The 24,742-nt window shown below is 37.8% G+C and overlaps 1 protein-coding gene across 3 annotated transcripts; it reads left to right on the top strand.

The window, feature by feature from the left end:
• The first annotated feature begins 640 nt into the window (after positions 1 to 640).
• Positions 641 to 18,530, top strand: XIAP (X-linked inhibitor of apoptosis). 3 transcript variants are annotated; one of them, XM_085060431.1, is made up of 9 exons: positions 641 to 711; positions 1,939 to 2,063; positions 5,573 to 5,608; positions 7,693 to 8,595; positions 10,108 to 10,207; positions 11,671 to 11,749; positions 12,340 to 12,373; positions 13,560 to 13,784; positions 15,211 to 18,530. In XM_085060431.1, exons 4-9 carry the CDS (start codon positions 7,725 to 7,727, stop codon positions 15,402 to 15,404), a joined length of 1,503 nt encoding a protein of 500 aa, XP_084916557.1. In that variant the 5' UTR covers positions 641 to 711; positions 1,939 to 2,063; positions 5,573 to 5,608; positions 7,693 to 7,724; the 3' UTR covers positions 15,405 to 18,530. The 3 variants fall into 3 exon arrangements, with proteins under 3 accessions (XP_084916557.1, XP_084916556.1, XP_084916558.1); XM_085060430.1 differs by lacking the exon at positions 5,573 to 5,608; XM_085060432.1 differs by lacking the exons at positions 5,573 to 5,608; positions 13,560 to 13,784.
• Positions 18,531 to 24,742: the final 6,212 nt, after the last annotated feature.

Here is a 24,742-nt window from a genome sequence, read left to right as displayed (position 1 = left end):
GCGCCCGGTGAGTGCGGCGGGACCGGGGCGGCGGCGGGACCCTGGGGCGGGCCGGGCTCCCCGGCTGCCCGCGCTGCAGGCTCTGGCCGCTGCGGGCGGCTCGGCGGGGCTCTCCGCGTGGAGCGGAAGGCTCGGTCGCTCCGCGCTGCCCCCGCCCTCACGGCGGTGCCGAGGCCCCGCTGCCCCCGGCCGCTGCCAGGGCCGGCGGGTGGTCCCGGCCGGCGAGGCGTTGCCATGGGGACGGGCGCTCCGGGCCGGGGCTGCCAGAGCCTGTCCCGAGCCGTGCCCGCATGCTCCGCCGGAACGCTCAGTGCTGCTCTTTACTAGAGTGAATGAAAAATTTGCACTGCTAATAAGCGCTTCTGTGTCTCTCTGGTTCTTTTGACATATTTGAATATTATCTCTCCTTGCCCACTCTTTTATTATTTTTCTTTTATTAGGACCGTCACTTTCTAGAACTGTTTCTTGTTAATAAAAATGCGGTTTTGTTCGGCTTTTCTTTGTTAAGATTGCAGTAGTTATTAGGAGTTTTATGGGAGAAGTTCGCTCAGGTAGTATTTTTTCAGAGGTAATTTAAGTCCAAGCAATTCTCTTTTGGTCAATGTCTATGGTCTTGTGCTTATATATTTCTCTTTAACAGTAAGTGTATTTCTGCTTCTGTACTACTCGTCTGATGCTTCTGTCTTCCTGCTGAAGGCCCTATAAATGAGTGTAAGTACTCATTTTGGCTTGGATAATTCTTGCACTGTTTTTAATCTGCATCTGCTGCAAAGTGCAAACGTGTTTGCAGCCGTACTTTCATTATCCCTTCACTGCTACAGGTTTACGTGTCTATTTAATTGCTATACTTCATACAGGTAACTGGGAGAATTTAGATTTTTAAATGAAAATATAGAAACTACAGTATCTTACAGTAGACCAATTTCAAAGGAAAAACAACCAGTTGCATGAAAAAACCACTTTTTTACCTTTTTTTAAATACTTTTTTTAAAATATAAATGAATATACGTTAACTTAATTACTCATTGTTTATCCTGAAGTAAATCTCTGCATTACAGAGGAAACAACAGTGAAGTATTCTCTCTAAGAGAGCAAGTTTTCATGTGATGGATTGGTTGGTCATGCTTTTATTTGGATATTTTCCATTTTCTTAATTGCTTCATTTTGCTATCTACTTGATTGCTTTTGCAGTTTTCTTTGAAGTCCTCTAAAGAATCCCCAACTACTTCCTTCCCTGAAAAGCTTGGCACTAACAGCACTGACCAAGAAGGGCAAAGGAACAAGTTAATGATTGTTCTGCACCTCCCCTGCCCTTTGCAACCAGCAGCAAAAGTGAAAGAATGCTGATGAGGGTGCTTGGTTGTGGGGTTTTTTGACTACTCCCACTGATATGCGACAGGCTTGCATTTGTTATCAGAAAAATAAGGAAACGTGTTCATATCTCAACTTTAGAAGTATGAAAATTGATTTCCTTTCAGGCCACATGTAGCTGTGATAGGACTTCTGTCTGTTGCTGTTCTCCCAGGGAGTGTGAGACAGCTGCAGGGAGCTGAAAAGTTCTAGAAAATCGAATTTTAAATCAGATAAGGGAGAGAAGTCTAGATCACTGGATTTAATTCTGTCTGCTGTTACATTCTTTCTCCTTTTTGCTGCCCTCTAGTTTTTAATTCCAGGATTTTGTTTTGTTGTCTTTGGATCTTCTGGAGTATTCCCAATCTGTGTCCCTTGCTAGTTTTAGTAAAACATCTACACTTTAGACTTTCCCAGACCTCAGACTCTTTCAGCTTTAGAATGTGTGTTAATTTGGATTTCTTGGCCAAGAGGGAGAATTTTAAAATTTTTTTGTCATAGTTTTGAAGTTGTGCCTTCATAAACAATGCTGAAGGTTATGTGAAAAAGAAGGTTTTTAACCTTTTTTTTTTTTTTTTCTACCAACAGGAATGTAAATATTGGAATTTACTCTAAAGATTGGTTGAAAATAGTGATGAAACCAGTATCTGCTTTGATTAAACTTTTGCTATATTTGATCTGATTGGATACTAATTCCTTAGGGAAAAACTACTGTAAGTACCTTTTGTATTCTAACAGTGTACAGTTCTTTGTAGCTTTTTATTTTTCCTAGCATGTGTTTTTTTTGGCAGAGTTCTAATCCAAAATATTCTGAGCATGATGATTTAAGTCAGGCTCTAGAAAGAGCAAGATTTTTGAACATGATAAAGGTAACTGTGTGTGAAGATTGAAACGCTGTTAAGATGAAGGCATGCTTCAAAGCTTGAATTGAGTGTCCCTCCTATCATATAAAATGTAAAATAAAGCTGCATATGTCTTGCAGATCATTGTCCTTCCCCTTCAATGTTTCGGAGAGTTTCTTATTAAATGGAAAGGCAGGCAGAGTATTGTCAACAGGCACAACTTCCATGTCTCATTTTTGGTAAAATATTACAATTAGAATTAATTCCCAAGTCCTCCCCATTTTCTGACAAACGTAAAAATAAAATATAGAGGATAATTCAAGAGAGACTGCCAAGTTTTCAAGATGGTGGGGGTTGTATAAATATATACACATAAATATATATAAAAGTATATATATGTATATGTGCAGATTGTCCTCATTCTTTAATAGCAAAATAATCATGCTGTTCTGCCTCAGGCTGCAGCTGAGTGATTTGTGAGTGAGGAACCCAGTGTGGCTGCTGTGGGCAGGAGCACTGTCTGGGCAGGGAAGGCACTGGGCAGGGAAGGCCCTCACCAGCAGGCAAGGCAGGAGGTGCCCATCTGGTGCTTTTTCAACTTTGCCTTAGAATCCAGAAGATTCAGCAGTTTTGCTGTGGCATTAATCCTGTTGCTGTAGCTGAAGTCTCATATCATTATATCTCCCTCTGAAAAATGCCCTCTTCTTCTGTGTTTTTCTTCAATTAGAAGTTTAAATGGTTTGTAAAAGGATGAAACACTAAAAGCTGAAGCATGGCTCAGACTCAGAGATGCATCTCAGGGCACTGCAGGTTTCAATTGTTGTTTTTTACTACTGGCTGTTCTTTTTAATAACCCCTTAACCCCTGTTGACTCAGTAATTTTTTTGTCTCTTAGCCACAGGAGCAATAACTTAGGCTACAGCATGCCAGTTTTTCCTATAGCAGCTGGTATCTACTCCTTCCTTCTCATACATACAGCCAAAGTTCTGATGACATTTAACTTCCAAGTTCACAAAAAGAATTTTTTTCCTCTGTCTTTAGCAGCCATAAATCAATTTTTTTGTTTATTTGTCTAGTCCGTACTCATATGACTTCTTAATGAAGAAAAATGCAATGTGAAAATAATTCTCAAAATGGAATGTTTCTATTGGCCTGGTTATGTACATTTTAAAGATGGGGATAGTGTAAAAGTCTTTGTGACTGAAGTCAGAAATTAGGGAGGATGTAATGGCCTACTATAACCTTGAGCAGCTGACTGACTTCCTGTCATGACAAGCCCTGATGGGAAGCTAAGTAGGACCTGTTGGAAGAACAGACAAATGAAGCTGAGCTCACGGGGTTATGTAAGCTTTGGCACTGAATGAGGAGGCATTCCGTAAATACATACCCTCTTTCTAAAATAAATTAAAAAGAATCTCTAAACAGAACTTTTTTTTAAAAATGTTATTGATAATTAGATATAAATATGCTAAAATTTGTAAACACTGTGTAAGTAAATAGTGTTTCTGGTAATTTTAATCTTTATAAGTACATTTTCAGTCAGCAACATGCACCTTCCTTGATCTAATTGCAGCTGAGCAGGCAGAAACTGAAGTTCATTGAAGTGACATATGCATAATCTGTGTGTCAGCTGGTACAGTATGTTCTGTTTGATATTTACTTGGTGCACTACTCACATTTCAAAATTCAGTCAACAATAAACACTAACGTGTACCCTTTGGTCAGGAGCATTAGGCTGTGCAAGTAGATTTCTGACTTGAAGGTTACTGCTGTGCTTGTCACATGAAAGAATTAAAAATAACTCCTTATAATGCCAATCTGGTTTACAGTTAAGGGTGGAAATAATTATATCTAGTGAAATATACTTGGAAGGGAGAAGGGAGTTTCTTACTTTTTCTTTGAAGCTTTTCAGATCTAGGCAATATGATAATGTATTTTTGCATAAAATCAATACCTGCTAATATTTTTAAAGCTGAATTAAACATGTATGTTTTGCAGAACTACAGCGTACAATTTTGCATTTTGAGCATAATTTTTTCTATATATTTTTGTCTTTATTTTTTCTTCTGAAACATAATCAGTAGGCTGTATAAATTGGTAATTAAGCTTGAAAGAGAGTGGTGTCTTGTGGCAAATAGCCTTCAGTTGTTTGAAAGCGGGATTAAAGTTGGCTCAGCTTCTGGAAGCCTTTCAGACTAAAATAGACTTTCTTTACTCACTGTATAAGAAAATATATAATGCTTCAATAATAGTTAAAATATCTGGCTTTTATAAGTGAATATGATCTTTAACATTTCTGGACCTTCTGCCTTTAATGGCTTAATTAACTTCAGCATACACAAAGTATGCTCTGAACTCAGGTTTGCTGCTGGTATATGTTGTAAAATCTTGTGTGCTTGCCTTAGGTGGCAGATTTTTGTGAATTTATGTTTCTTAGCTATAAACTATTCAATAACTTACCTTCACTCATTTTTTTGCTGCAGTTAATATCTGTCTGAGTGCTCTTGTGATGCAAGTTATTGTTCTACATCATTGTTCCAGCTAACTGGAGTAAGGCGAGTGCTAAAAAGCCTGTGCAGAAATACTCTTCCTAAGCTGGCTGTAGTTTTACACTTTGAATAGTTGCTTTTAACAGTTGTTTGAAATAGAAGTAATTGAGTGTCATACTGTATTTAAAGTAGTACTAATGTTGTGTATAAAACAGTACTTACACAGGCAAGGAGTTTGCCTCAATGCTTGATAAAGATATTTCTCACAGATAAAATTACAGTGAAATGTAAACCAGCCATGTTTGGAGGGGCTGTTCTAAGGAAGAGCTTCATAATGTGACTGAAGCATCATTAAGCCTTGCAGCTGCCTGGCAGGGCCTGGTCCTGCTTCTGTCATTGCAGTAGTTAGACACAGCTTTGAGAGGCTTTTAGAATGACAGGTGAACCGTTCTGCTCCAAGAGATCATGATTAAATTATGTGGTTGATATAATTTGAAAAAGCTAGTTCATATTAAAGAATTGATCTGTTATGATTGTACCTTCTGTGTCAGTACTTACTGCTCTCATGGTATGTGCTTTTTGTACTGTTTTGGTTGTGAGGATTGAGATGGATTGCTTAACTCCAGAGAATCCCAATGTGGGAAATATTTTCACTATCTCCATGCTGAGGACCTAATTTCTTTTTTATTCACCATGTTAGCAAAAGGAGTTTTGAAGTATTGATAGCACTGTAGAAAAAACCTAATATATATAAACAAATTAAAATGTAAAAAATTTAAACAGGAAGATCTTTTCTCACTCTGAACTCATTTCTATATAAATAAAATAGAAATGGAGATATACTGCTATTCATACAGCAAAAGCCATATGCATTTGTTTTGGTTTTTTCAGTGGACAATTTGAGAAGGAATCTCTGAAGGATGTGAGGTAGGCTTTCTTTGTGTTCTTGTAGAAAGTCAGGCATGCAGATAAGAAAATCATTATGCAGCTAACTGGTTTTCATTAATACCAATTCTTTCATGAATGCAGTGAGTGGTGATAGATGCATAAGGTCAGTTGAGATGTTTACAGGAAGAGTTCTAGAGGCATTAAAATAAGGGTTTAAAAAGAAAGAAACATGAACTTTTAAGCTTTCATTATAAAAGAGAATTGTTTTCAATTTATGTATGTATATGAAAAAATACCTGTTTTGTGACAACTTGCATATTATTAAATGTAATTACTGGTTTGTGGTTTCTTGCCCTTCAAAGTCAAGCACCTAGGTCAGATTTGTAGGTCAATCAATGTAATTTATTCAGATGCTATTTTTGAATTTGCTGAGCTAAAACAGAAAGCCACAGTATAATTTCTGGTGTTATTTCATTAGTCATTAACTGCCAGACAGAAGGAATTCAAGCTGGTGTTTAGAAGTCTTGTATCCACAATTTCATGAAGCACCCATGCCAGGTGTCCAACGTCATGTTTTCTCCACCTGCTTATAGCTTAATTATCTTTGTCATCTTGGCAGAGGATGCAGCAATCCTGCAATGCATAGGCATTTTAATTTCCCCCGCCCCCTTCTGAACCCTAAAAAAGGTTTTGTAGAAGCTAGATCTGGTGTTATAGAAGCAATTATTGTAACATCTTCATTGATGTTACAGAATGTATAATCAATAATATTGCAGGTGTTGAAGAAGCCATGTTTTTGTGTGCTGGCCTGCCTTATATGATGAGGAGTGGAAATAGATATATTTCAGGATTCCTATAAAAAATGGAGAAGGACACATGTTCAAATGCATATATACTCTGTTCTTCCTTATATGCCTTCCTTATCGCTGGTTTCTGAACTGTTACTGTTTGTGCTAAAAAGTTTTTTTGGGCCCTCTCATGATCATTTAATTTACCACTTTGAGATGTGTATCAGCAATAGCCAAGACTTTTAAGTCAATAGTATCACAGCACTTGTCTGGACAAGAGGTGAATTTTTACTGTGCTTTGACTCCATCCATGTTGATGAAGGTGATGACTGTCAATTAGTGGTTCTTGCACAGGACACGCTGTGGCCAAGTTGCTTTGTTTCATCCTCAGCAAAGATGGGGCTTGTTTGAGTGCTCTTAGCAGCCTTCTGGCACAGAAGGGATGCGAGGCAGGACTGGGAGCTGGTACTCACCCTGGAAATGTGTAGGAAGGAGCAGGAATGTGTGACAAGTGCTAAGAAGAATGACATTCCTTCAGGGAGGGAAGGGAGGAAAAGCCGAGGTGATGGCAGAGGCACAGGAATTTTTGTAGAGAGTATAGGCAGGGCATGGAAAAGTGGAAGCAATATGCTGGACATGAACACTAGTGCTGGGTAGTCCCAAGACACTGATCTTAAAAGCAGTGCGCAGCAATTTGGTGAAATGCCCCAGTGAAATAGCTGATAGTTTATTTTACAAGATATTTTGCTAAAATGTATATTGTGGTACGTCTTTACAATTTAACATAAGTTTAAAAGCTTTTTTCTTTTTATTGATGGTTTTACCAGTTATTGGCCACCTGTAATGGGCATGGTGGTCATGGCCTTCATATCAGGATAATACATAGTTGTGTTTGAGAATTGGGCTCTGAAATCTTGCAGCCATGGTCTGGCTTAGATCAGTATTTTAAATTTAATAACTTTGTATTTCAGGTTCAGAAGCCTTATGGCAGGGTTTTGCCCAGAACTTTAGTTAATTATTTAGTTGATTTCATTCATGCCATCTTTATTAAGAAATATAGCATACTTTTAAAGCTATAAACCTGTGTGTTCTCCAGGTAAATGTTTATAGGCCTCTAAGACATCTTGACCTTCTTGCTTTCCTTTATAGATTTTTTATTATTTTGGTTTTAATGCCTGGGTGTTTGGCTTTGTATGGCAGGTAATGCAGACAAGAGGAAGAGTTGTTATTTTAATATATAAAGGATGTGAGTTGAATTTTGCCAGTTTCCATGGTTGCATATGGGTATGATCTATCCTTCTGTCTGGGAAATTAAAACATACATTCTTTGTTTAGGAAATCTAAAGGAGATCCCTGTGTATGAAGAGATGACGTGTAATGTCCCACATAACTCGGAAGCTTGTGCCTCTGCAGACACTGATGGTGCCCAGGAATGGGCAGAGGAACACGACCGACTGGCAACTTTTGTTGGATTTCCACAGGACTGTCCGGTATCGGTGTTAGCTTTAGCACAAGCTGGCTTTGTTTATACTGGAGAAGGTGACAAAGTGAAGTGCTTCAGTTGCCATACAACTATTGAAGGATGGGTGCCTGGGGATTCTGCAGTTGAGAGACACAAACACCTTGCCCCCGACTGCAAGTTTATTACTGAATCCGCTTTTCTGGAAAATAATGTGGATCCTGTTGCCCAGAACTACCAAAGCAGAACTGAGAACGGTTCCAGCAATTCAGCCCTCCCATGTGCTCTGGATGACCCTGATGTGGAGGCAGATTACCTTTTGAGAACTAGGCAGGTTGTGGATATGTCAGATAGTTTGTATCCTAAAATCCCTGCTATGTGCAGTGAAGAAACAAGGTTGAAGTCTTTTTACAACTGGCCCCTCAATGGCCAGTTGACACCACAGGAATTAGCTAATGCTGGATTTTATTATACAGGTGTTGGTGACCAAGTGGCATGTTTTTGTTGTGGTGGAAAATTGAAGAACTGGGAGCCCAGTGACAGAGCTTGGTCAGAACACAAGAGGCATTTTCCCAAATGCCTTTTTGTCCTGGGCCGGGATGTTGGAAATGTTTCAAGTGAACCTATTCCTGCTGAGATTGGCATAAGTGGTCTGAACAATGCACAGCACCCAAGGAATCCCTCTATGACAAAATATGGAAAACGTTTACAAACATTTTTATCTTGGACGTATCCTGTTGACAAGGAACAACTTGCAGAAGCTGGATTCTATAGCGTAGGTAAGCCAGACCTTGGAATGACTAAACCTTTTACAAAGAAATTGTACATGAGGAAGTATCTTGTTATGAAAAAGAAGAGCGATTTAAAAAATTCTTATGTGTAACAATTTGCTAGAATCTGTTTGCTCAGTAAACTACTTTTCACAGTTCTTATGTAAAATTATATACATTGTATCAGGTGTGTTTAATAGCAACACATAAACTTGATCATAATTTATTCTTAGCAATAAAACAGCTGAGTGTCTCCTTGCCTGTTAAAACCTTTATGATACATCTTTCACAATGGCAATTATTTGAGTTGTCATTTTTTTTAAGAAATGAAGTGCTGTCCTCAAGACGTTAGGTGTAAGGAGTGGGCCTGTGGCCTGCACAAAGCCTGTGAATGCAACACTCCAGGTTGTGTGATATTTGACTTAGTTAACGTGTGTTTGCATTACCATGGCACGTGGACACCCAAAACCAGCAAATACCACTACTGCCTACTTTATGAAGTCAGTGGTGCCAGTGGACAAGCCTTTACTCTTAGGACATGTAGTATTTGATTTGGATAAGGCACCATCTCTGTGCATTGCTTTCTCAATTAGATGGAATTGCACAGTGCTATTAAAGACTTCTGAAATTCCTCACTGAGAAATACTGTACGAGTGCAAAGTGTGGCTCTCACTTGGTCACAAGGAAAAGGGGATTATCAGGGGTAATTTCTTGCTCTCATCTTAATTGACTTCTCTCTTAGTAGCTCTTGGAATTTTTTAATCTGATTGTGTTTATTTTACTTGTGGCCATAAATAAAATCTTTGCTGTATTCCTGTATGGGTTATAAATGGGCAATATTTGTACCCAGTCAAACTCTTTTTATTGATTTCTTCTTATATTCTTAAAAGTACCCAGAAATCTTTATTGTGGAGTTGCCCTAACTGGGCACTAGCTTATCAGACCTTCAGGTGACTTCTGAGAATGCTGTTCCCTGTGGCCTGAGAAGATTTAGCTGTCTAAGAAAATACTATCCATACCTCCTCTTATTTCAATAAAAACAATATTTAAGCACTTTCTGAGGCAGTCTTGTATCACAGTAGGCACAGTTCTAGAACAGAGGATGCAATTCTCTTCCTCTAGTTTTGCTGTTGCTGATTAGGGCCTGTTGATCTTAATGGGGAAACGGAGCACCAAAAAACCCTGTAAACATCTCTTATTCTTTGTGACAGACATCTTCAGGCCTTGTTTACCATTGGTTTGAGCTACTTGCTAATAGATTATTTTTAGTTTTTGCTTTTTATCTGTATAATTAATTACTGGAATTCAGGAAAACTTGCTCCTCTTATGTTGTGTTTCTTTGAGCTCAGCTCTCCCCTAAACATTTGTTTCAAGTCATGTGTGTTGTCCTCTGTTAAAATGGAGTTAGTTGGAATTGTGAATCAGTAAAAGAAATATTTCTTTTCTTAATTATGTAGTATTTTAGTTGAAAACTTGGTATTATGCCTGCAAAAAAAGATTTAAATTTATGTGTTTCCTCAGGTAATGGTGATCACGTTGTGTGTTTCCACTGTGGTGGAGGATTGCAAGAATGGAAGGAAAATGAAGACCCTTGGCATCAACATGCCAAATGGTTTCCTGGGTAAGGTACCTTTCAGAGTTTTCTTGGGGTGTGTCCAAGTCTTGTTTGCCGTATATTGCATTTGAATGACAGCACATACTAATAAAAGTTTGAGAAGGTTGATTATGGCTTAACATTGTTTCAATTTATGAAAATAATTTTATGTTGGCTTATTTGTAGGCATTATTAAAGGGAAGAAACCTGTGTCTGGATTTAACCCATGTCTCGGCAAAAAGAATTGTGTAGTTTCGCCAATATGTATCTGGGAGGGTTTTTTTTTTTATCCAAGTGCTACATTGTAATGGTTGTTTTAAATACTTCCTAGATGTAAAAGTTTGTAACTTATACCAGGATACAAAATGACTAAAGAGCTGTCACTGTGCAAACAAACCTGAAGAAGTCAGTAGTGGCATGGAATATAAAACACAGTCCTCTCTAATTTTAAAGGATTAAGGATTCCAGACAGTGGTAGTAGTAGTACCAGAAGCAGTTTTTAGGAAGACTGCCAATGTTGTCTAAAATCTGTTTTGAGGAAAGGAAGAATAGTATGACTCAGTAGTTGTCACGGATGGACAGAAGCCATCCAAATGCAAGGACTTAGTTACTTATATAGCATTGATGAGATCAGTGTCTTTTATGCATTGACTGCCAGATTTTTGTTCTGTAGTGAAAGGCTCTCTGGAAGTTAGATATTAGTATTTATGCATTAGCTGTTCTCTTTTTTAATAGTGGTATAGGCAGTTCTTAATTATTAGCCTCTGCCTCTTGAAAGAGATACAATTCCAAGTTTTTAGCTTGGTGCAGTTAAGGAATGTTTTCTTGCTACATTTCACTCCTCTTTATATGGGTTTGATTTTGGTTTAGGTTGCTTAAATTGTGTCAGGTTTGATTATTTCCTCTCAGATCATAAACAGTCTTATTTGGGGATTTTGTTTGCACATTAGCCTCAGTGGCAGTGTGTCAGTCTCTCAGCTGCTGTCTGTTCCTGAAGGTGAAGTAACTGCTGGAGCTGGAGAACTCTTTTCAAGGAGTTATGACATTCCCTAAATCTTTTGGTAGGGAAGAGCTCTGCCCAGTGGCTAAGACTGTCTGGGAAATAGTGAAAGAAAGCACAGAAGGCTCCTGTCTGACCAGTGGCTGCTTTTCTTTGATTGAGAAAGGCTACAAGAACCAGCATTTTAACATAATGTTTGTTTTTCTTTTGAGTGAGCCTTTACTTTTAGAAATCTGTGTCATGACCTGTCATGGCCCACAGCTCCTAAGCTTTCTGTTTCACCAAAAATGTGAGAAAGATAAGTACTGCTTAAGTGATTAAGATGTTCTTAGGAATAGTACAATGACATCACAGATGTTGACTAAACATTTACAGTTTTTAAAAGCAGGCATTCTGAATGATGTAGAAAATGTATCAAAGCTTCCATAGTTATGTATTAAATTTTTGCTGCTAATGCAGTTGTATTAAATCTAAATATTTTTATTTTTAGGTGCAGATTTGTGAGCAAGGAAAAGGGGATAGAATTTATAAATAATGTTCACTTAAGAGATGGATATAGGGATTCAACAGTAAGTTTGTTGTGTATTAATCATTTTATTAAAATAGAAAAAATCAACATAATTTTTATGTGAAGTTACCTTTTAATTATGTGCCTATCATTTAATCCACCTGCTGCTTCTTTCATTGGCAGAAAGTGAAAGAATGGCAGTATGTTTTGGTTCTGTCAGTCAGAGTGTACAGATCTCCCTGGTCTCTTGTGAATGTTGTATACTGCATACCGAGCAAATGCCATTTGTTCTATAGCCTGGGAACCTAGGGTTTATGAGGAATAATAGCAGATACATTTACTTTTCTTGTTGGTAGAGCATTGCTAAACTTGTGTGTAGTCACTAAAATGTAAAACCGATGGTATTTTAGAATTCTTACGTAGACTAAGAATCATGTACATATGATTATTGCAGAGATCGGTTAAAATTATAATAAAATACTGATCCTTTTGTACATGAGGAAGTATCTTGTTATGAAAAAGAGGAGATTAAATCGTTTTAGTGACTAGAATAACTTGAGATCAATGAACTGCTTTCTGTTTTGTAACTGTATACATTTCCTTCTACTTTCTCCAGAATTGTAATTTTTTCTCTTTATATTTCACTTTTAGACAGAAGCTGCTGAAGGGACAATACTTCCTAAAGGTATCTGTTTAAAACAAACACCCCCCCCTTCTATTTTAGAGTGTACATATTTGAATGTATAGTGAAGGGAATGGTTCATTTAAAAAATAACCCTATTACATTTTTAAATAAAGCATGACAGGCAAATTGTTTGATTATATTCTTCCATTGCTTCTAAAGAACTGCAGAATGTATTTTATTTCTCTTAGGAGAAATATAATTAATTTGGTAAATATGGTAAAGGTTGTGAACCATGGAATAAGTTTATATGGGATACTGTCTTATAGCTAGTGAGTGTGTATAAGTATTGAATTAGTAATGCTGTGGGATGAATGTTAAAGAATACTGCAACTGAAACAGTCCTTTTCATGGGGCAGGAAGAGTTGGTCTGTCCGATGGCAAGGACTAGGAAGCTGAGAAAGCCAAAGTAGTTTGTTCTCTGTTCCAATATCATGCATTCCTGCAATGCTTTTCACAAATACCAAGCAATATAAAGACGACAATTAAAGGAATGGTAGACGAGCAGTCAAGCAGCTTCATCCCAGGGAATGGGAGCTGTTGCTCGCAAGAGTGGTTACACAAAACCTTCCTTTTATTTTTAAAGCCTTAATTTTTAAAGATTAAAATGGAAAAGCTTTGCTCTTTGAACAATGTTGATGAATAAGAGGAAGAGGAAGGTCCAACAGACTGAAAAATGGTTTCCCCAAGTACTGTGTCTTAGCATGGATAGACCTGCTTGATTGTTGGTGGTGCTGTGTTTTGGTTTTATAAATTCAAATTGTTTATTGACTTCTCTCAACATATGTATGATTTTCTTTTCTTCTCTGAACTGAATTGACATTGATGTAATGTTACTTATCCAGTGTGACTTGGAATTTTGGATGAATTTCAGATAACATTCAGCTACAGAATTTGTGGTGTTAGTTATATGAGACATTATTTTATTTGAAGTAGTTGATTTAAACAGCAAATCTAGGAGGATTTCTATAGTATAAATAAATTAAGGGAGACTGGGAAAGCTAGGATAGAAGGAAACTTAAATCTGCAGTCTTTACAACTAGCAAAATTCTCAAGTTGGAAATATGGTTCCTTTGGCTACATATTTGTTTGCAAATATGTGTCTTAGAGTACTGTAGTAAATACTGTCCAATAATCAGATTCATCCTTCTTAAAGTGTTTTTGTTTTGTTTTTAATTTCTTGTTTTAGATGATCTCTTACAGAATCCTTTGGTACAAAGTGCCATAGCCATGGGTTTCAGTTTGTCTGAGATTAGGAACACCATGGAAAAGAGATTGCAGATGACTGGAGAAAGTCACACATCTGTTGAGGATCTGGTAGCAGACTTAAGTGCTCATAAAGAAAATACAAGGGAAGAAGAACCAAATGAAATCCCAGTTGAGCAAGATGAGCTTATTCAATTACAAAACCTCTGTGTGTACTTTCATATCAGTCCTTTAGTCTGTGAAATATTTTTTATTGTTATCTGTTTATTCTACCCTCTGATCCCAGTCTTACCTACAGTGAAGTTACAATATTGTAACTTAATGACATTTGGTTTGGGACATTAAATAAAAAACTGAGCAAAGAGGGTGTTAAAATAATAGAGTGTAGCAGCATTTGTAAATATCATCTCTAAAATAAATAGTATCTCAGAAGTGTGTTACACTGAAAGTCTAATGTGCTTCTGGAAAAGGTTGTATGTGCTAACAAAAAAAGCCAAAATTGTTGTGACAATTATATTTAAAATTAAGGGCAAGAATAACTACAAGAATGTAGTTATGAGAAGAGCTATAGTTGTGGCAAAATGGAATTGACACAGGGGCACTCTGTCATATTCATTACATTCAGTACGAAAAAGTCATGGTGGGGGGTTATTTATTTTGCAGTATATAATTTTGCTTGGGGTAAAAGCATTTTTGTTCTTGATCAATAGGAGCAAGTGTACTTCTAAATGGTGTTTCTTTTCAGTTATCTATGTTCCAGCTTTGCTGGGACATGCAAATCATGCTCTGAAAGCCCTTGTGGTGCACTCTGCTAATAGACCACACCCAGGAGCTCTGATTCAGGAGACTTGTCATTTAAGACAAGCATATGGGTGAATTCACAGGGAGGGCAAAGACCATCTGGTTGGCATGATAAGCAGGGATCTTACCAGCCCACTCCTTTTAATAAGATTTTTAATAAGACATTGTGGGGTAAAAAGAACTTGCAATGCACCTGGACCTTATTTTGGTGGTTGGCTGTGCAGAGCTTCCCCCAGCTGACAGGGAAAGGTGTCTAAATTTTTCATTTTCAAGTGGGGCATATTGAAATAATAAAGAGGTCATGTACAATGCCAAATTGATTCTTTCTGTGCTACAGATTTTTAAGCTTTTTGAAATACAGGCATTTTGAAAATGGGAACAGGGAAGGAAATCACATCCTTATTTTTCTCACTGGGGAAACTCAGAAATAAAATCCAAATTACTTAAACAGTAGCAATGAGCCTTTCTCTTCCTGCTCAAATTTTGGGGAACTTGTCAATGAGAGGTCTGTGAAAAGAATGGTTCCTGATTGAAATATGCATATCCTAAATTCTACAGGTATTTCATGCTTTTACAAATGTAGATAGATGCACTCCCTGCTTGCATTGGCCTGGGAGATGTAATGAGATGAGAAGGTGTAAAAAAAAAAAGAGGATTCCATGCTGCAGCTAGGATTCCTCTCTCTTGTAATTTTTTTTTGTTCGTTTTAAGGGTGTGACCTTTAAATCATATGAAGAAAATCTTGTCCATGTGTGTAAAGAGAACAAAAAACAAACCCAAGATTCAATGGCACTAAGTATGTTAACTTCTTTTTATGTGTCTATTTTCCTTAGACCTCAGTACTGAAGAGAAGTTAAGACGCTTGCAGGAAGAAAAGCTTTGTAAAATCTGTATGGCTAAAGATGTATCAGTTGTCTTCATTCCCTGTGGTCACCTCGTTGCCTGTAAGGAATGTGCTCAATTACTTAATGAATGCCCTCTATGTCGTACAGATATTATGAAAAGACAGGAAATTTTTATGTATTAGTGAAATACACAGCACTAGGGATGCAAATGTTTCCTGTTTTATTACTTTAAAAATGTGTAACGTAATGTAAAAAATGCAGTTAATTCCAGGATGTAACCAGATGGCAAGATTTAGATTTTGCTGCTGTCAAACTCCACACATTTTAACACTTTACAAATTATTTTCCTTAAGTGATTTTTTTGTATGTAAAAAGCAGTATGTATGAAAGCCAAATATGTATATTTTGTAACTTCAATTCATAGGCCTGGTATGGCAAACCCCAAGTAAAGCAAACCTTTATTTATGTGATCATTCCATTGCTTCACTTCAGTAGGACGTTGTATGACTGAAGTTTATGCAAATAGAGTTGTACAAAGAGCCTATATAAAGTTTGTAAATAAGTTAATTTAAAGGATAATTGTGTACATGTGTATTATAGCTGAGATTTTAGCTTAAAAATATTATGTAAGATTGAAAATAGTCTCTTTTTTCTGTACCTTTCATTGTGACATAATTCAGAGAATACACATAAACCTGCTGCTGTAGTACTTCACCTTATGGTTACTTCTGCTACTTTGTAAGTTAGTCTGTTTTAATTTAATCCCTGTCTCCCTATCTATTTTTCTGGTTCAGATGTATAAATTGGCTTCAGTAAACTGGTTTTAGTTATCTGTTTTTCACAAAGATCCATCTGTATATTAAATGTATATTAATTTTATTGATTAAAAGAGAACTCAAGAGAAATTAAGGAGATTTTATGTAACCTGTGCCTTTCATGAGAGGAGACTCATTTTAAATTTGCCCCCTACACAAAAACGTGTTCAGTTTGACTTTTTTCTGTTTTTTTTTTTAACACAGCATTAAATCCTAACTGATTTATCTGCTAATACTTTGCACTGCTTCGTATCTTATATTTTCATAGAAGATTAAACTCTATCTCTAGAAAATGCTTTTTTAAAAATTCACTAGCAATATTAGAAATCTTTCATTTTTGTTCTTGTCAGTTTGCAGCATTTAAATTTAAAAGTTAAGAACTGTTCTAATGACAGTCACCTTAAAATACCTAAATTATTTCTTCCTGGACTGATCCTCCATTTCTGATTTTAAAAGTATTACAGCTTTGTATTTAAATACAGCTGTCTTATGATCACTCTGCTTAATTATGTCACTTCCTTATTTTGTGGAGCTAGTCATGTTCTGTGTATGTATTTTTTATCTTTGAGTTCTATGCACTAAGGTTTAGAATATAGAATATACAGAACATAGTTTTTCACATTATAGAAGTTTTAAATACACAGAAATGTATTATCTACCTTTTCTATTTTTTTAAATCTGTGCTGTGTAATGTTATGAATATTTAAAATAAAGTGCAACCCAGACGTTCTTTGATCAGTGTATTTGATTCTCGCATGCAAAAAAACCCCAAAAAACAAACATAACAGGAGGCTGCTTTCTGTTGCTTTTTGTTTTGTAACTAAACTCTTATTAATTTAACCTGAATGTTATTAAGGATAACAAATATATTTTAATTGGAGAGGAAATCAAATCTATTATTTGTATAGATTGAAGTTTGTGAATTGTATATCTAAAATACATCAGTTTTGCTATTTTTTATTATTGAATTTTGTCTTGGGAATAGATGTTGACTAGAAATTCATCAAGAATTCAGCACATATAAAGAAATCAGTTTTATTTTGTCATTTTGTGACTTAGTGAGGAGTTTAGTGTTTCAGATAATTCATGCATACAGTGATTTTTCAGATATGAACAGATATGGACTGGCAATTCTGACAGCCTTGTTCCTAGCTCCCATTTTTTTCTTGCAGGGAGGCTTTTATGTACTTATCAAGGGAAATAGAAGGGGGGTTGTTAGCCAGGAGCTGGTGTACCTCGCTGAAATAGCTGAGATAGCTTGTTTAGTTAAGGCTGCAAACTGTGCTGTGCTGACTTGTTTAGCAGATGGTTGGTTACCTAAGCTTGACCTGAGTCATGTGAGAGAGACTGTTTGGATCAGCTGGATCCAACTCACAGGCTGCAGAACCTGGCAAGCCACTCAAAGTCCTGTCTGGCAAAGAGATAGACCAAATTTCACTTTCACAAAACTACATCTCTGTAAGATGGTGATTCGGGGTGTAAGTGTAGTATGTAAATTTTCTGAGAAAAGCTGGGAAGTAGGTCACACATAGAATCTTCTACACTGCAATGGAGAGTAAGCACATTGTCCTACATTGCATAAATGCTTCATGGTAAAGCTTGTTAACTTTTAAAGGGTGTACTTTTATACTTATATATATATCCCTTACTGCAACTTTTTCATTAATATTTTAAAACAGACAGCTATATAGCAATTCAAATTGTAATCACTTAGGGACATTAAAGGGTTAAAAGCCTGTTAGTGAGATGACTAAATAACTGCTCTGTAGGTTTAGGCTTTTTAAAAAAAACTATAATCAGAGTTCTATTCAGACTAAATGTGAAAAAATAATTAGCACAGTCATCAAATTCTGACAGCTTGAATTAGAAAGACTTTTTTTTCAAATTACTTTGATTTTCAGTATCTTAAAGAAACAGAAAAGAAATTCCATGGCCTCTGATACCGGGCTGAGTGTTTAAAGACATAGAAATAAAGAATGCAGATAAATGGAGTGGAAGCACAGGGGCTTTGAAAAGGAGGTTAGCAGCAGGACAAAGATGCTTTGGGAGTTGATTTTTTTATAAGAGTTACCTGGGAGCTGTGCATGATATTCAAGTATCAGTATTCAGTAACTTTCTTCTAGTGGCTTTTGTGTAACATTTTTCTTCCACGTTATTTGTAGCAGCTGAACTACTTGCTACTCTGGATACATGAGAGATTTGCAAGGGTTTTCAGTAACATCCTGGAAGCATTTTGCTTAGAAAGCATGGGAAGTGCATGGCTCATTTAGAAACAGAAGGCTAAAATAAGGAAAACTCAAAGATATTTTTGTTACACGTGGAGCATTTTCTCACTGCCTTGAAACATGGGCCCTGAAACACAACACTAACTTACTCAGCTCATTGCAGCAGCTTCTGTCTCTACAGCTATGGAGCTGTCTGGACTTCTTTTTAATTTGTTTTGAGGCTTGGTCTAAAGCTCATAATACAATAAAAACTTCTTAAATTATTACAGCTTGGGGTTTGTTTTTTTTGTTTTGTTTTGCTGTTTTGTTTTGTTTTTTTTTTTAATTAGAGTATTTATTCATTTTAACATAGTCTGGTTAGTTTTGACCACAGTTCTTCAGTGAGTTTTTCTGTTAGCTGTATGTGCAGTCTGAAGCTATAGGACAAATAGTTGACAAAGTTTTTGAAGCATTGTTGTTAATCTAAGCCATGGGTTTGAAAGTTGCCTTTTCTATTTGTTTTTAGTGTAATTAACAGAAATGTAAATACAATGGGTGGTTGGAATTGAATTATAACTGGGTGGGAGATTAACACAGGCACTTGGATATGGTGTTCATGTGAAACCAAGCTGAAGTGTTGCACTCTAGAATGGAGCATTACTGGGGCAGTGACCTTTGCTGTTGTGGTATTCAGGAGATACTTGGAAGAGAATCTGCTCTGCCTTACAAGGTGTGCAAGTTCAAGCATCTGATGTGTGAAGGTCAGCTCTTCATAGAGCAAAGGAGGAGCTGGAGATTTTCCTGGCTTTTGCAGTGTTTTTCTGCAGCAGTGAGGATGTGACCAGTGAGTTGTTACACGGTATTCTTTGTTACCCTCTGCTTTGTGCGCGACTGACTCCTGTCAGCAAGGCCAGATGCCAAAGAGAGGGTTAGAGAAGCACTTCCAGTGCTGCCCCCGAGGCTTCTCTGGGCTGGTCTTGTGCAGAGAAGCTGGACTGGCCTCTGCTCTTGAACCTGGCTGGTGAAGGGTGCTGGTTCCCTTCTCCATAGGGTCAGACGGGAAGAGCTAGTCTACCAACATCTCCTTTATTCCTCATGGAACTGAAGTATGAGCAAATACTCTCCCTCTTACCATTTGTTGTGTGGTATACGTGCATTAAGTTCTACTGAGTAGCTTGAAAACTTGGTCAAGAAAATCTTTCCTTCCCCAGGCCCCTGCCATGGCTTCACACTGATTCAAGTTGTTCAAAGTCCCTACTCATCTTTGTGAATGCCACTATGTCATGTCCCTTCAAGAGCTCTACCAATGGTCTATAATACAGCAGTCAGTGTACTGTAATAATAACGTGGCTTTTTGTGAGAAAGCAAATGGCCTGTGATGATAAACAACCTGTGCTGAAATTCAGCCTTTTAATTTTTTTTTGTTAACCAGGAATTCCTATTAAGCAATACTGACATTACAGTAAAACTACAAGTGTTAACTTAGAGAACATGGGTCTATGGCTAACTTACCAAAAAGCTTGCTTTTTTCTAGGACAGAAGATGGTATATGTTCAGTTATGAATTATTTGGATAAACAAAACCCCAACAAAAATCTGGGACAAAATGCTATTATATTGTGAGTATATAACATTTCAAGCTGGTTGAAAACTACTTGGTTGCTTTTGGATGATTATTAATTTACTGTTTTGTAGTCTAAATAGCTATTGATGTTGGCTGAGATAAATTGCTTGATAAGTAATAATTGCTGGAAATGTATTGGAGAGATACTGGAATTAGGGTTTTGCTCTTGCATTGAAAAATGCTTACTATCAAAAAATGAAGAACACATTTGGAGAGCCCCACTGTGAAACCATCTAGAAGAATCATTACAATAATTGCTGAAAAGCCAGGTTTAGTATAAATGCATATAGTCCCCTTCAAATTTTGGAGAGTGAATTAATATAACCTTCAGAGATTACCAAGACAGTTTTTGAATGTATTCATGTTAGGTCTTTTGATTTTATGTAGTTAGATCTTGCTGTAAAACTCTTGACACAATTTCTCTTATGTAACTTAATTTTACAGTGTATGATGAGAATCATCACTTAAGCCAAATAGTTAATCTTCTGAATACGAACTTTTCAAAGGTGGGTGTCAAGCCACAGGCATCTCTTCCTTTTAACTCTTGTGTTACACAGAGGAACTTCTGAGTCCAGGACTGACTTTAACTCCCTGTCCTGCATAATCAACCCATATTTTGTTATTGGAGTCAGTATGGGGGCTCTGTCTGCAGGATCCAAGCTGCCAGAAAAGTAACTGTTGTTTCAAAGGGGTATTTTGCAAAAGAGATGTCCCAAAAATAACAATTCAACATCTGCATCACAATTTAGGACTTTTATAACTTTGTCAACAGCTGCGTTCTTAAAGGCTTAATTGGCAATTGCAAGTTTCTTTTAGGAAGACCCATGTTCTGGTTTGGAAGCTTCACCTCTGCTGGACTCACCGCTGGAACCAGAGGTACAGGGAATGGAGAAATGGGGACTCCTGGGGGAGTGGTGTTTATGGTGAGTGTCCCAGGTGTGCCCCTTGCCACAGAGGGGGAATCACTGTGTTCACAGCTGCTGGCACTGAGGCTTTGCAGGACTGCTACTATCACACTAAAGGAAGTTAGTATCTAAAGTATTTTTATCTTAACGGTTTTGAACACCTGTGCAACCCACCAACATGTCATAAATTGTTGTATTCCTTGCTACTTGTTATGCATTGTGACACTTATAAAAACCTTTAATCACAGCTAATGACACGATCACACTTTGCTTTGCTTCCACCCCCCACTGTGTCAGAGTTGAGGCAGCAGAAAAGCCCTTGAGCCTCAGACACAACTGGCAGTAGGGGGGTAACTTGTGAGAAGCACAGTCTGAAAGAAACCTTGAAGCTCGTTGATGGTGAAATCTAAACGAAAGGAAACCATGCATATACAGGACCTTGGGTATGTGGTAGGTGAGCCCCAGAAAACCATACAAGTTTATCTGAAAGAGTAATCTGTTCCTTGACCTTATCGGTCAGTAACAATCCTCCATTGCCTAGACTTCCCCTTTAACCCCTTAAGTTCCAGCTTCAGTAGTTTGTGGGGAAAAGACCAAGATACATCACCCAATACTTGTGTTTGTCTGCACATATAGAAGAGTGCTGTCAAATACATTTGATAGAAGATTTTCTTCAAAGCTTAAATACAAAAGTATTTGACTTTGTTGTTTATAATTGTTTTGCTCTATCATCTTGGGCAGAGGTTGAGCTGAATAATAGCACTTCTGTCTCAGTTCCACTCTAACTTCACCTAACCACAAGCCAGCCTCCTTTCTCCCCTTTTTAGGCAACCCCTGGCTCCATGTCAGAATCTTAGGGGAGCTGAAGCCCTATGAACTCTGATCAGCTGAGAACTGCTTTGTGTTCCTGATGGGTGAGGTGCTTTACACATCCAGAGTATGATGTAGTTTCACAGGTTTTTAGATGTTGCTCAGTTAAAGCTGCTTCCCTTGCTTGGCATCAGTTGTGCTGTTTGGCCTGATTGACCTTATTTCAGTTCTTGGCAGCTTCTCACCCCAGCCCTTTCTCTGTCGCACACTCTGTTCTTTGCTGACTCAAAGCAGGCCCTTGCCACTTACCCTGCTTGCCCAGTTTGAAACATGTTCCTCTGGTTCCTGTGCTTGCTCCTCAGACTTTGTCACTGATGCTGTCATAGTGCCTGACTCATAAAATGAACCTTGATTCATGGTCCCTCCTTGATTCATGATCCCTCCTTGATTCATGATCCCTCTTCATGGATTTAGCTACAGGACAAAAATATGTCTTGCCTGTGTCTGTCTTTCAAAACTTCCCTACATCCAGAAACTGGAGCAGATTGTGTCCTGGATCCAAGAGAGGTAGCCTGATTGGTAACACTTGTTCCTGTACCTAGGGTGAGGTGATGCCTCAAGTGAAAGCGACTGGTCCTGACTGCAGCCAGGAGAAGGGCTTTTCATTATTTCCTACCAAAAACTGGTGTGGCTTTTACACAGTTAGCTGATGGACCTTTAGAACCTGAGTAAGGGATTTTTATCTCAAAGAACGAGACATAGAAAGAGCACCTCACCCAAACAGGAGAATGAGCTTGGGGCTTTGCGTCACAAGTGGCACAGAGGACTGAGTAAAGCTGCTGCTTCTAATGCAATTAGCAGGAAGGTATCTGCGACTTAGTGGGATTCTGTTCATTTTTAGAGCTGATAATGAAGGGGGGTTAAAACTTCCTTCCTTTGTAGTGGTATGGGACAAACTGATTCTGTGCTCCCTTACAGAAGGAGCAGGCAGAAACTTACTGAATCAAAGAAAATTCAGACATGAGTTGGGTGTTCTGGAAAGACCTGGTGAGAAATAGGGGTACACAAGGGAGACTCACGTAAATGGAAAAAGGAAGAAATTATTCACAGAGCAGGGAAAGACCTAAGGAGCTACTAATGTGCAATCTTTCTCCTGCAAATTATCAGAAAGTAACCCATTTTTTGATCTTTATTTTTGTTTCTTATGTAATAGCTCATCTTCAAAAGGATTTAGAGCAGATTTCCCTGGAGTGACTGAGTCAGATTCAAAAGTCTGGAAAAAAAAATTTTACCGGGTAGACTGCTTTTTCCTTCTGTACCAAACTCAACAGACAAAAGTACAGGCCATCAAAGCTACTACCTCACCTTGGGACAAATCCAGTATACAAATTTTGGTTTCTTTTTCCAATTCTCAAAAGCAAAGTCTTAAAATAAATAAATAAATAAATTATTGTGGGTGGTGGTCTGTTGGGATTTTTTTGTGGGGTTTTTTTTGTTTGTTTGTTTGGGGTTTTTTAGTTATGTTTTTTGAATGGCTGTTTTGTTTGTTTTGGTAGGATTTTTTTGTTTGCTTTGTTTTGTTTTTCGTAATACAAATGAGGAAATGGAACTGCACAGGGGGTTCCTATTCCGCATAAGAAAGAAAAGGAAGAAGCATGCAAAGAAAAGGAAGCAGCATGAGCATGAATCTCCTGCCTGGAAAAATGAATCAGCCATCTGGCAGCTTGAGTTTATTCTGATCTTCTCTAGTGGTGAACCTCTGGCCATTAATTCAGACACAGAATTGGTATCTGCCCTCTCCTTGCTCAGTTTCCTGTGTGACTGATCATGAAGAGCTCTTTGGATCAAGCGTAATAAAAGTGCCTGTTGTAAAGTCTTTGTTAAATCCTCTCTGAATTGGGCTCAATATCAGAAATGGTGGACTTTGAAGCACTTAAAGAGTGCTTTTTTTGACAAAGATGGCATAGTCCTGTAAAATACTTTCTCCTAGTTTTTCACAGAACTTCCTTTTTATCTGATATAAATCCTTTCTAGACAGGTCAGAATTTAAAATATCTCTATTTCTTTATAATGCTTAGATAGCACTTATTTTTCTTTTACATTTTTCATTGTATTGGAAAGGATGCTAGTGTGCTAAAACTATACAGAAACTTCAGGATGTTCTTTGTTTTTTTCCCAAAGTCTGAACTGATGGTAAAAACCCACTTGGGAATTGGTAGCTTAGAAAGAAGTGGTGTGCTTGCAGAGGAACTGCTTTTCATCATCTTCCCTGCTGTACCAACTGGAAGGCTCAGTCCCAGAAGCATGATTTCTTCCTGGGGAAAACGCAGGAGTTAAGCTCTTCAGAGAGCCCGTCTGGCCCCCTTAAAGGTGAGGAATCCTCACAGGGCATAGCTGACTTGAGAAATTCCTGTCTTCTGGTCACTGGAGCACTCAGCACCTTCAGCTGTGCTCCTGAAGTGCTCCTGCAGTTGTACTGGAAAGGCTCTGAGAAATTATCTGGGCTGGGGGGGGCGGGAATCAAACCAGTCCCTTAGAAAACAAATGTCCCTCCCCCCTTCTCTGATGAGGCAATAGTTTTGCTAAAACAGGGCTGAGCAAACAGCTGTATGAAACAACTGAGAGGGAGGAAATGGAGAGTGTGAAATCCTCTTAGGCAGGCTCTGTGACCAGGGACACACCTGGAATCTGGTCTCTAGAGCGCTTCCATGTTTCGTCACAAGCAGAAAAAAGCAAATTCTGTCGTGTGAGTCAGGACACCCAGAAGCATCATGGATCTGGGCTTCCAAGGCCTGAATCAGCTTTGGAAATGGGCTGAACTCTCTGCCATGGTATTGTCAGCACTTGCACACTCAATCCTTCAAAACCACACCTTAAAAACTATGTCACGTTTTCTTTATGTTAGGTAAACACATTTACCTAAAACCTCTCAGCTGTGAGCTCAAGGGTGAACTACAGTGTTTTTGGAGTAGAACAAAACACATGTGCTGTACATGTATTTCACGCACAGCTGACTGGAGCTGCCTCGTGTTGTGTTCCTGCCAGCTCCTGCAGTAAACTGCTGTAATCTTGCAAAGTTTTGGAGTTGTAATATGAGTTATCCCTATTGTATCTTAAGGAGAAAACACATTACTGGAATTCTGTGTGCAGGCAAGATGTAGTT

Source organism: Lichenostomus cassidix, chromosome 4A, assembly GCF_008360975.1.
Source record: "Lichenostomus cassidix isolate B80296 chromosome 4A, HeHo_3.0, whole genome shotgun sequence".
Taxonomy (NCBI): Eukaryota; Metazoa; Chordata; class Aves; order Passeriformes; family Meliphagidae; genus Lichenostomus; species Lichenostomus cassidix.
Note: the sequence above shows the minus strand (reverse complement) of the source record. Positions and strands in the feature narration are given on the sequence as shown.

What these genes read in the sequence shown, in the direction of transcription:
- XIAP (XM_085060430.1), top strand. Translation starts at nt 7,725, where the DNA reads ATGACGTGTAATGTCCCACATAACTCGGAAGCTTGTGCCTCTGCAGAC. An exon ending in AGCTGGATTCTATAGCGTAG is followed by an intron (nt 8,596 to 10,107) that starts GTAAGCCAGACC and finishes GTGTTTCCTCAG; the next exon opens with GTAATGGTGATCACGTTGTG. An exon ending in TATTCAATTACAAAACCTCT is followed by an intron (nt 13,785 to 15,210) that starts GTGTGTACTTTC and finishes TATTTTCCTTAG; the next exon opens with ACCTCAGTACTGAAGAGAAG.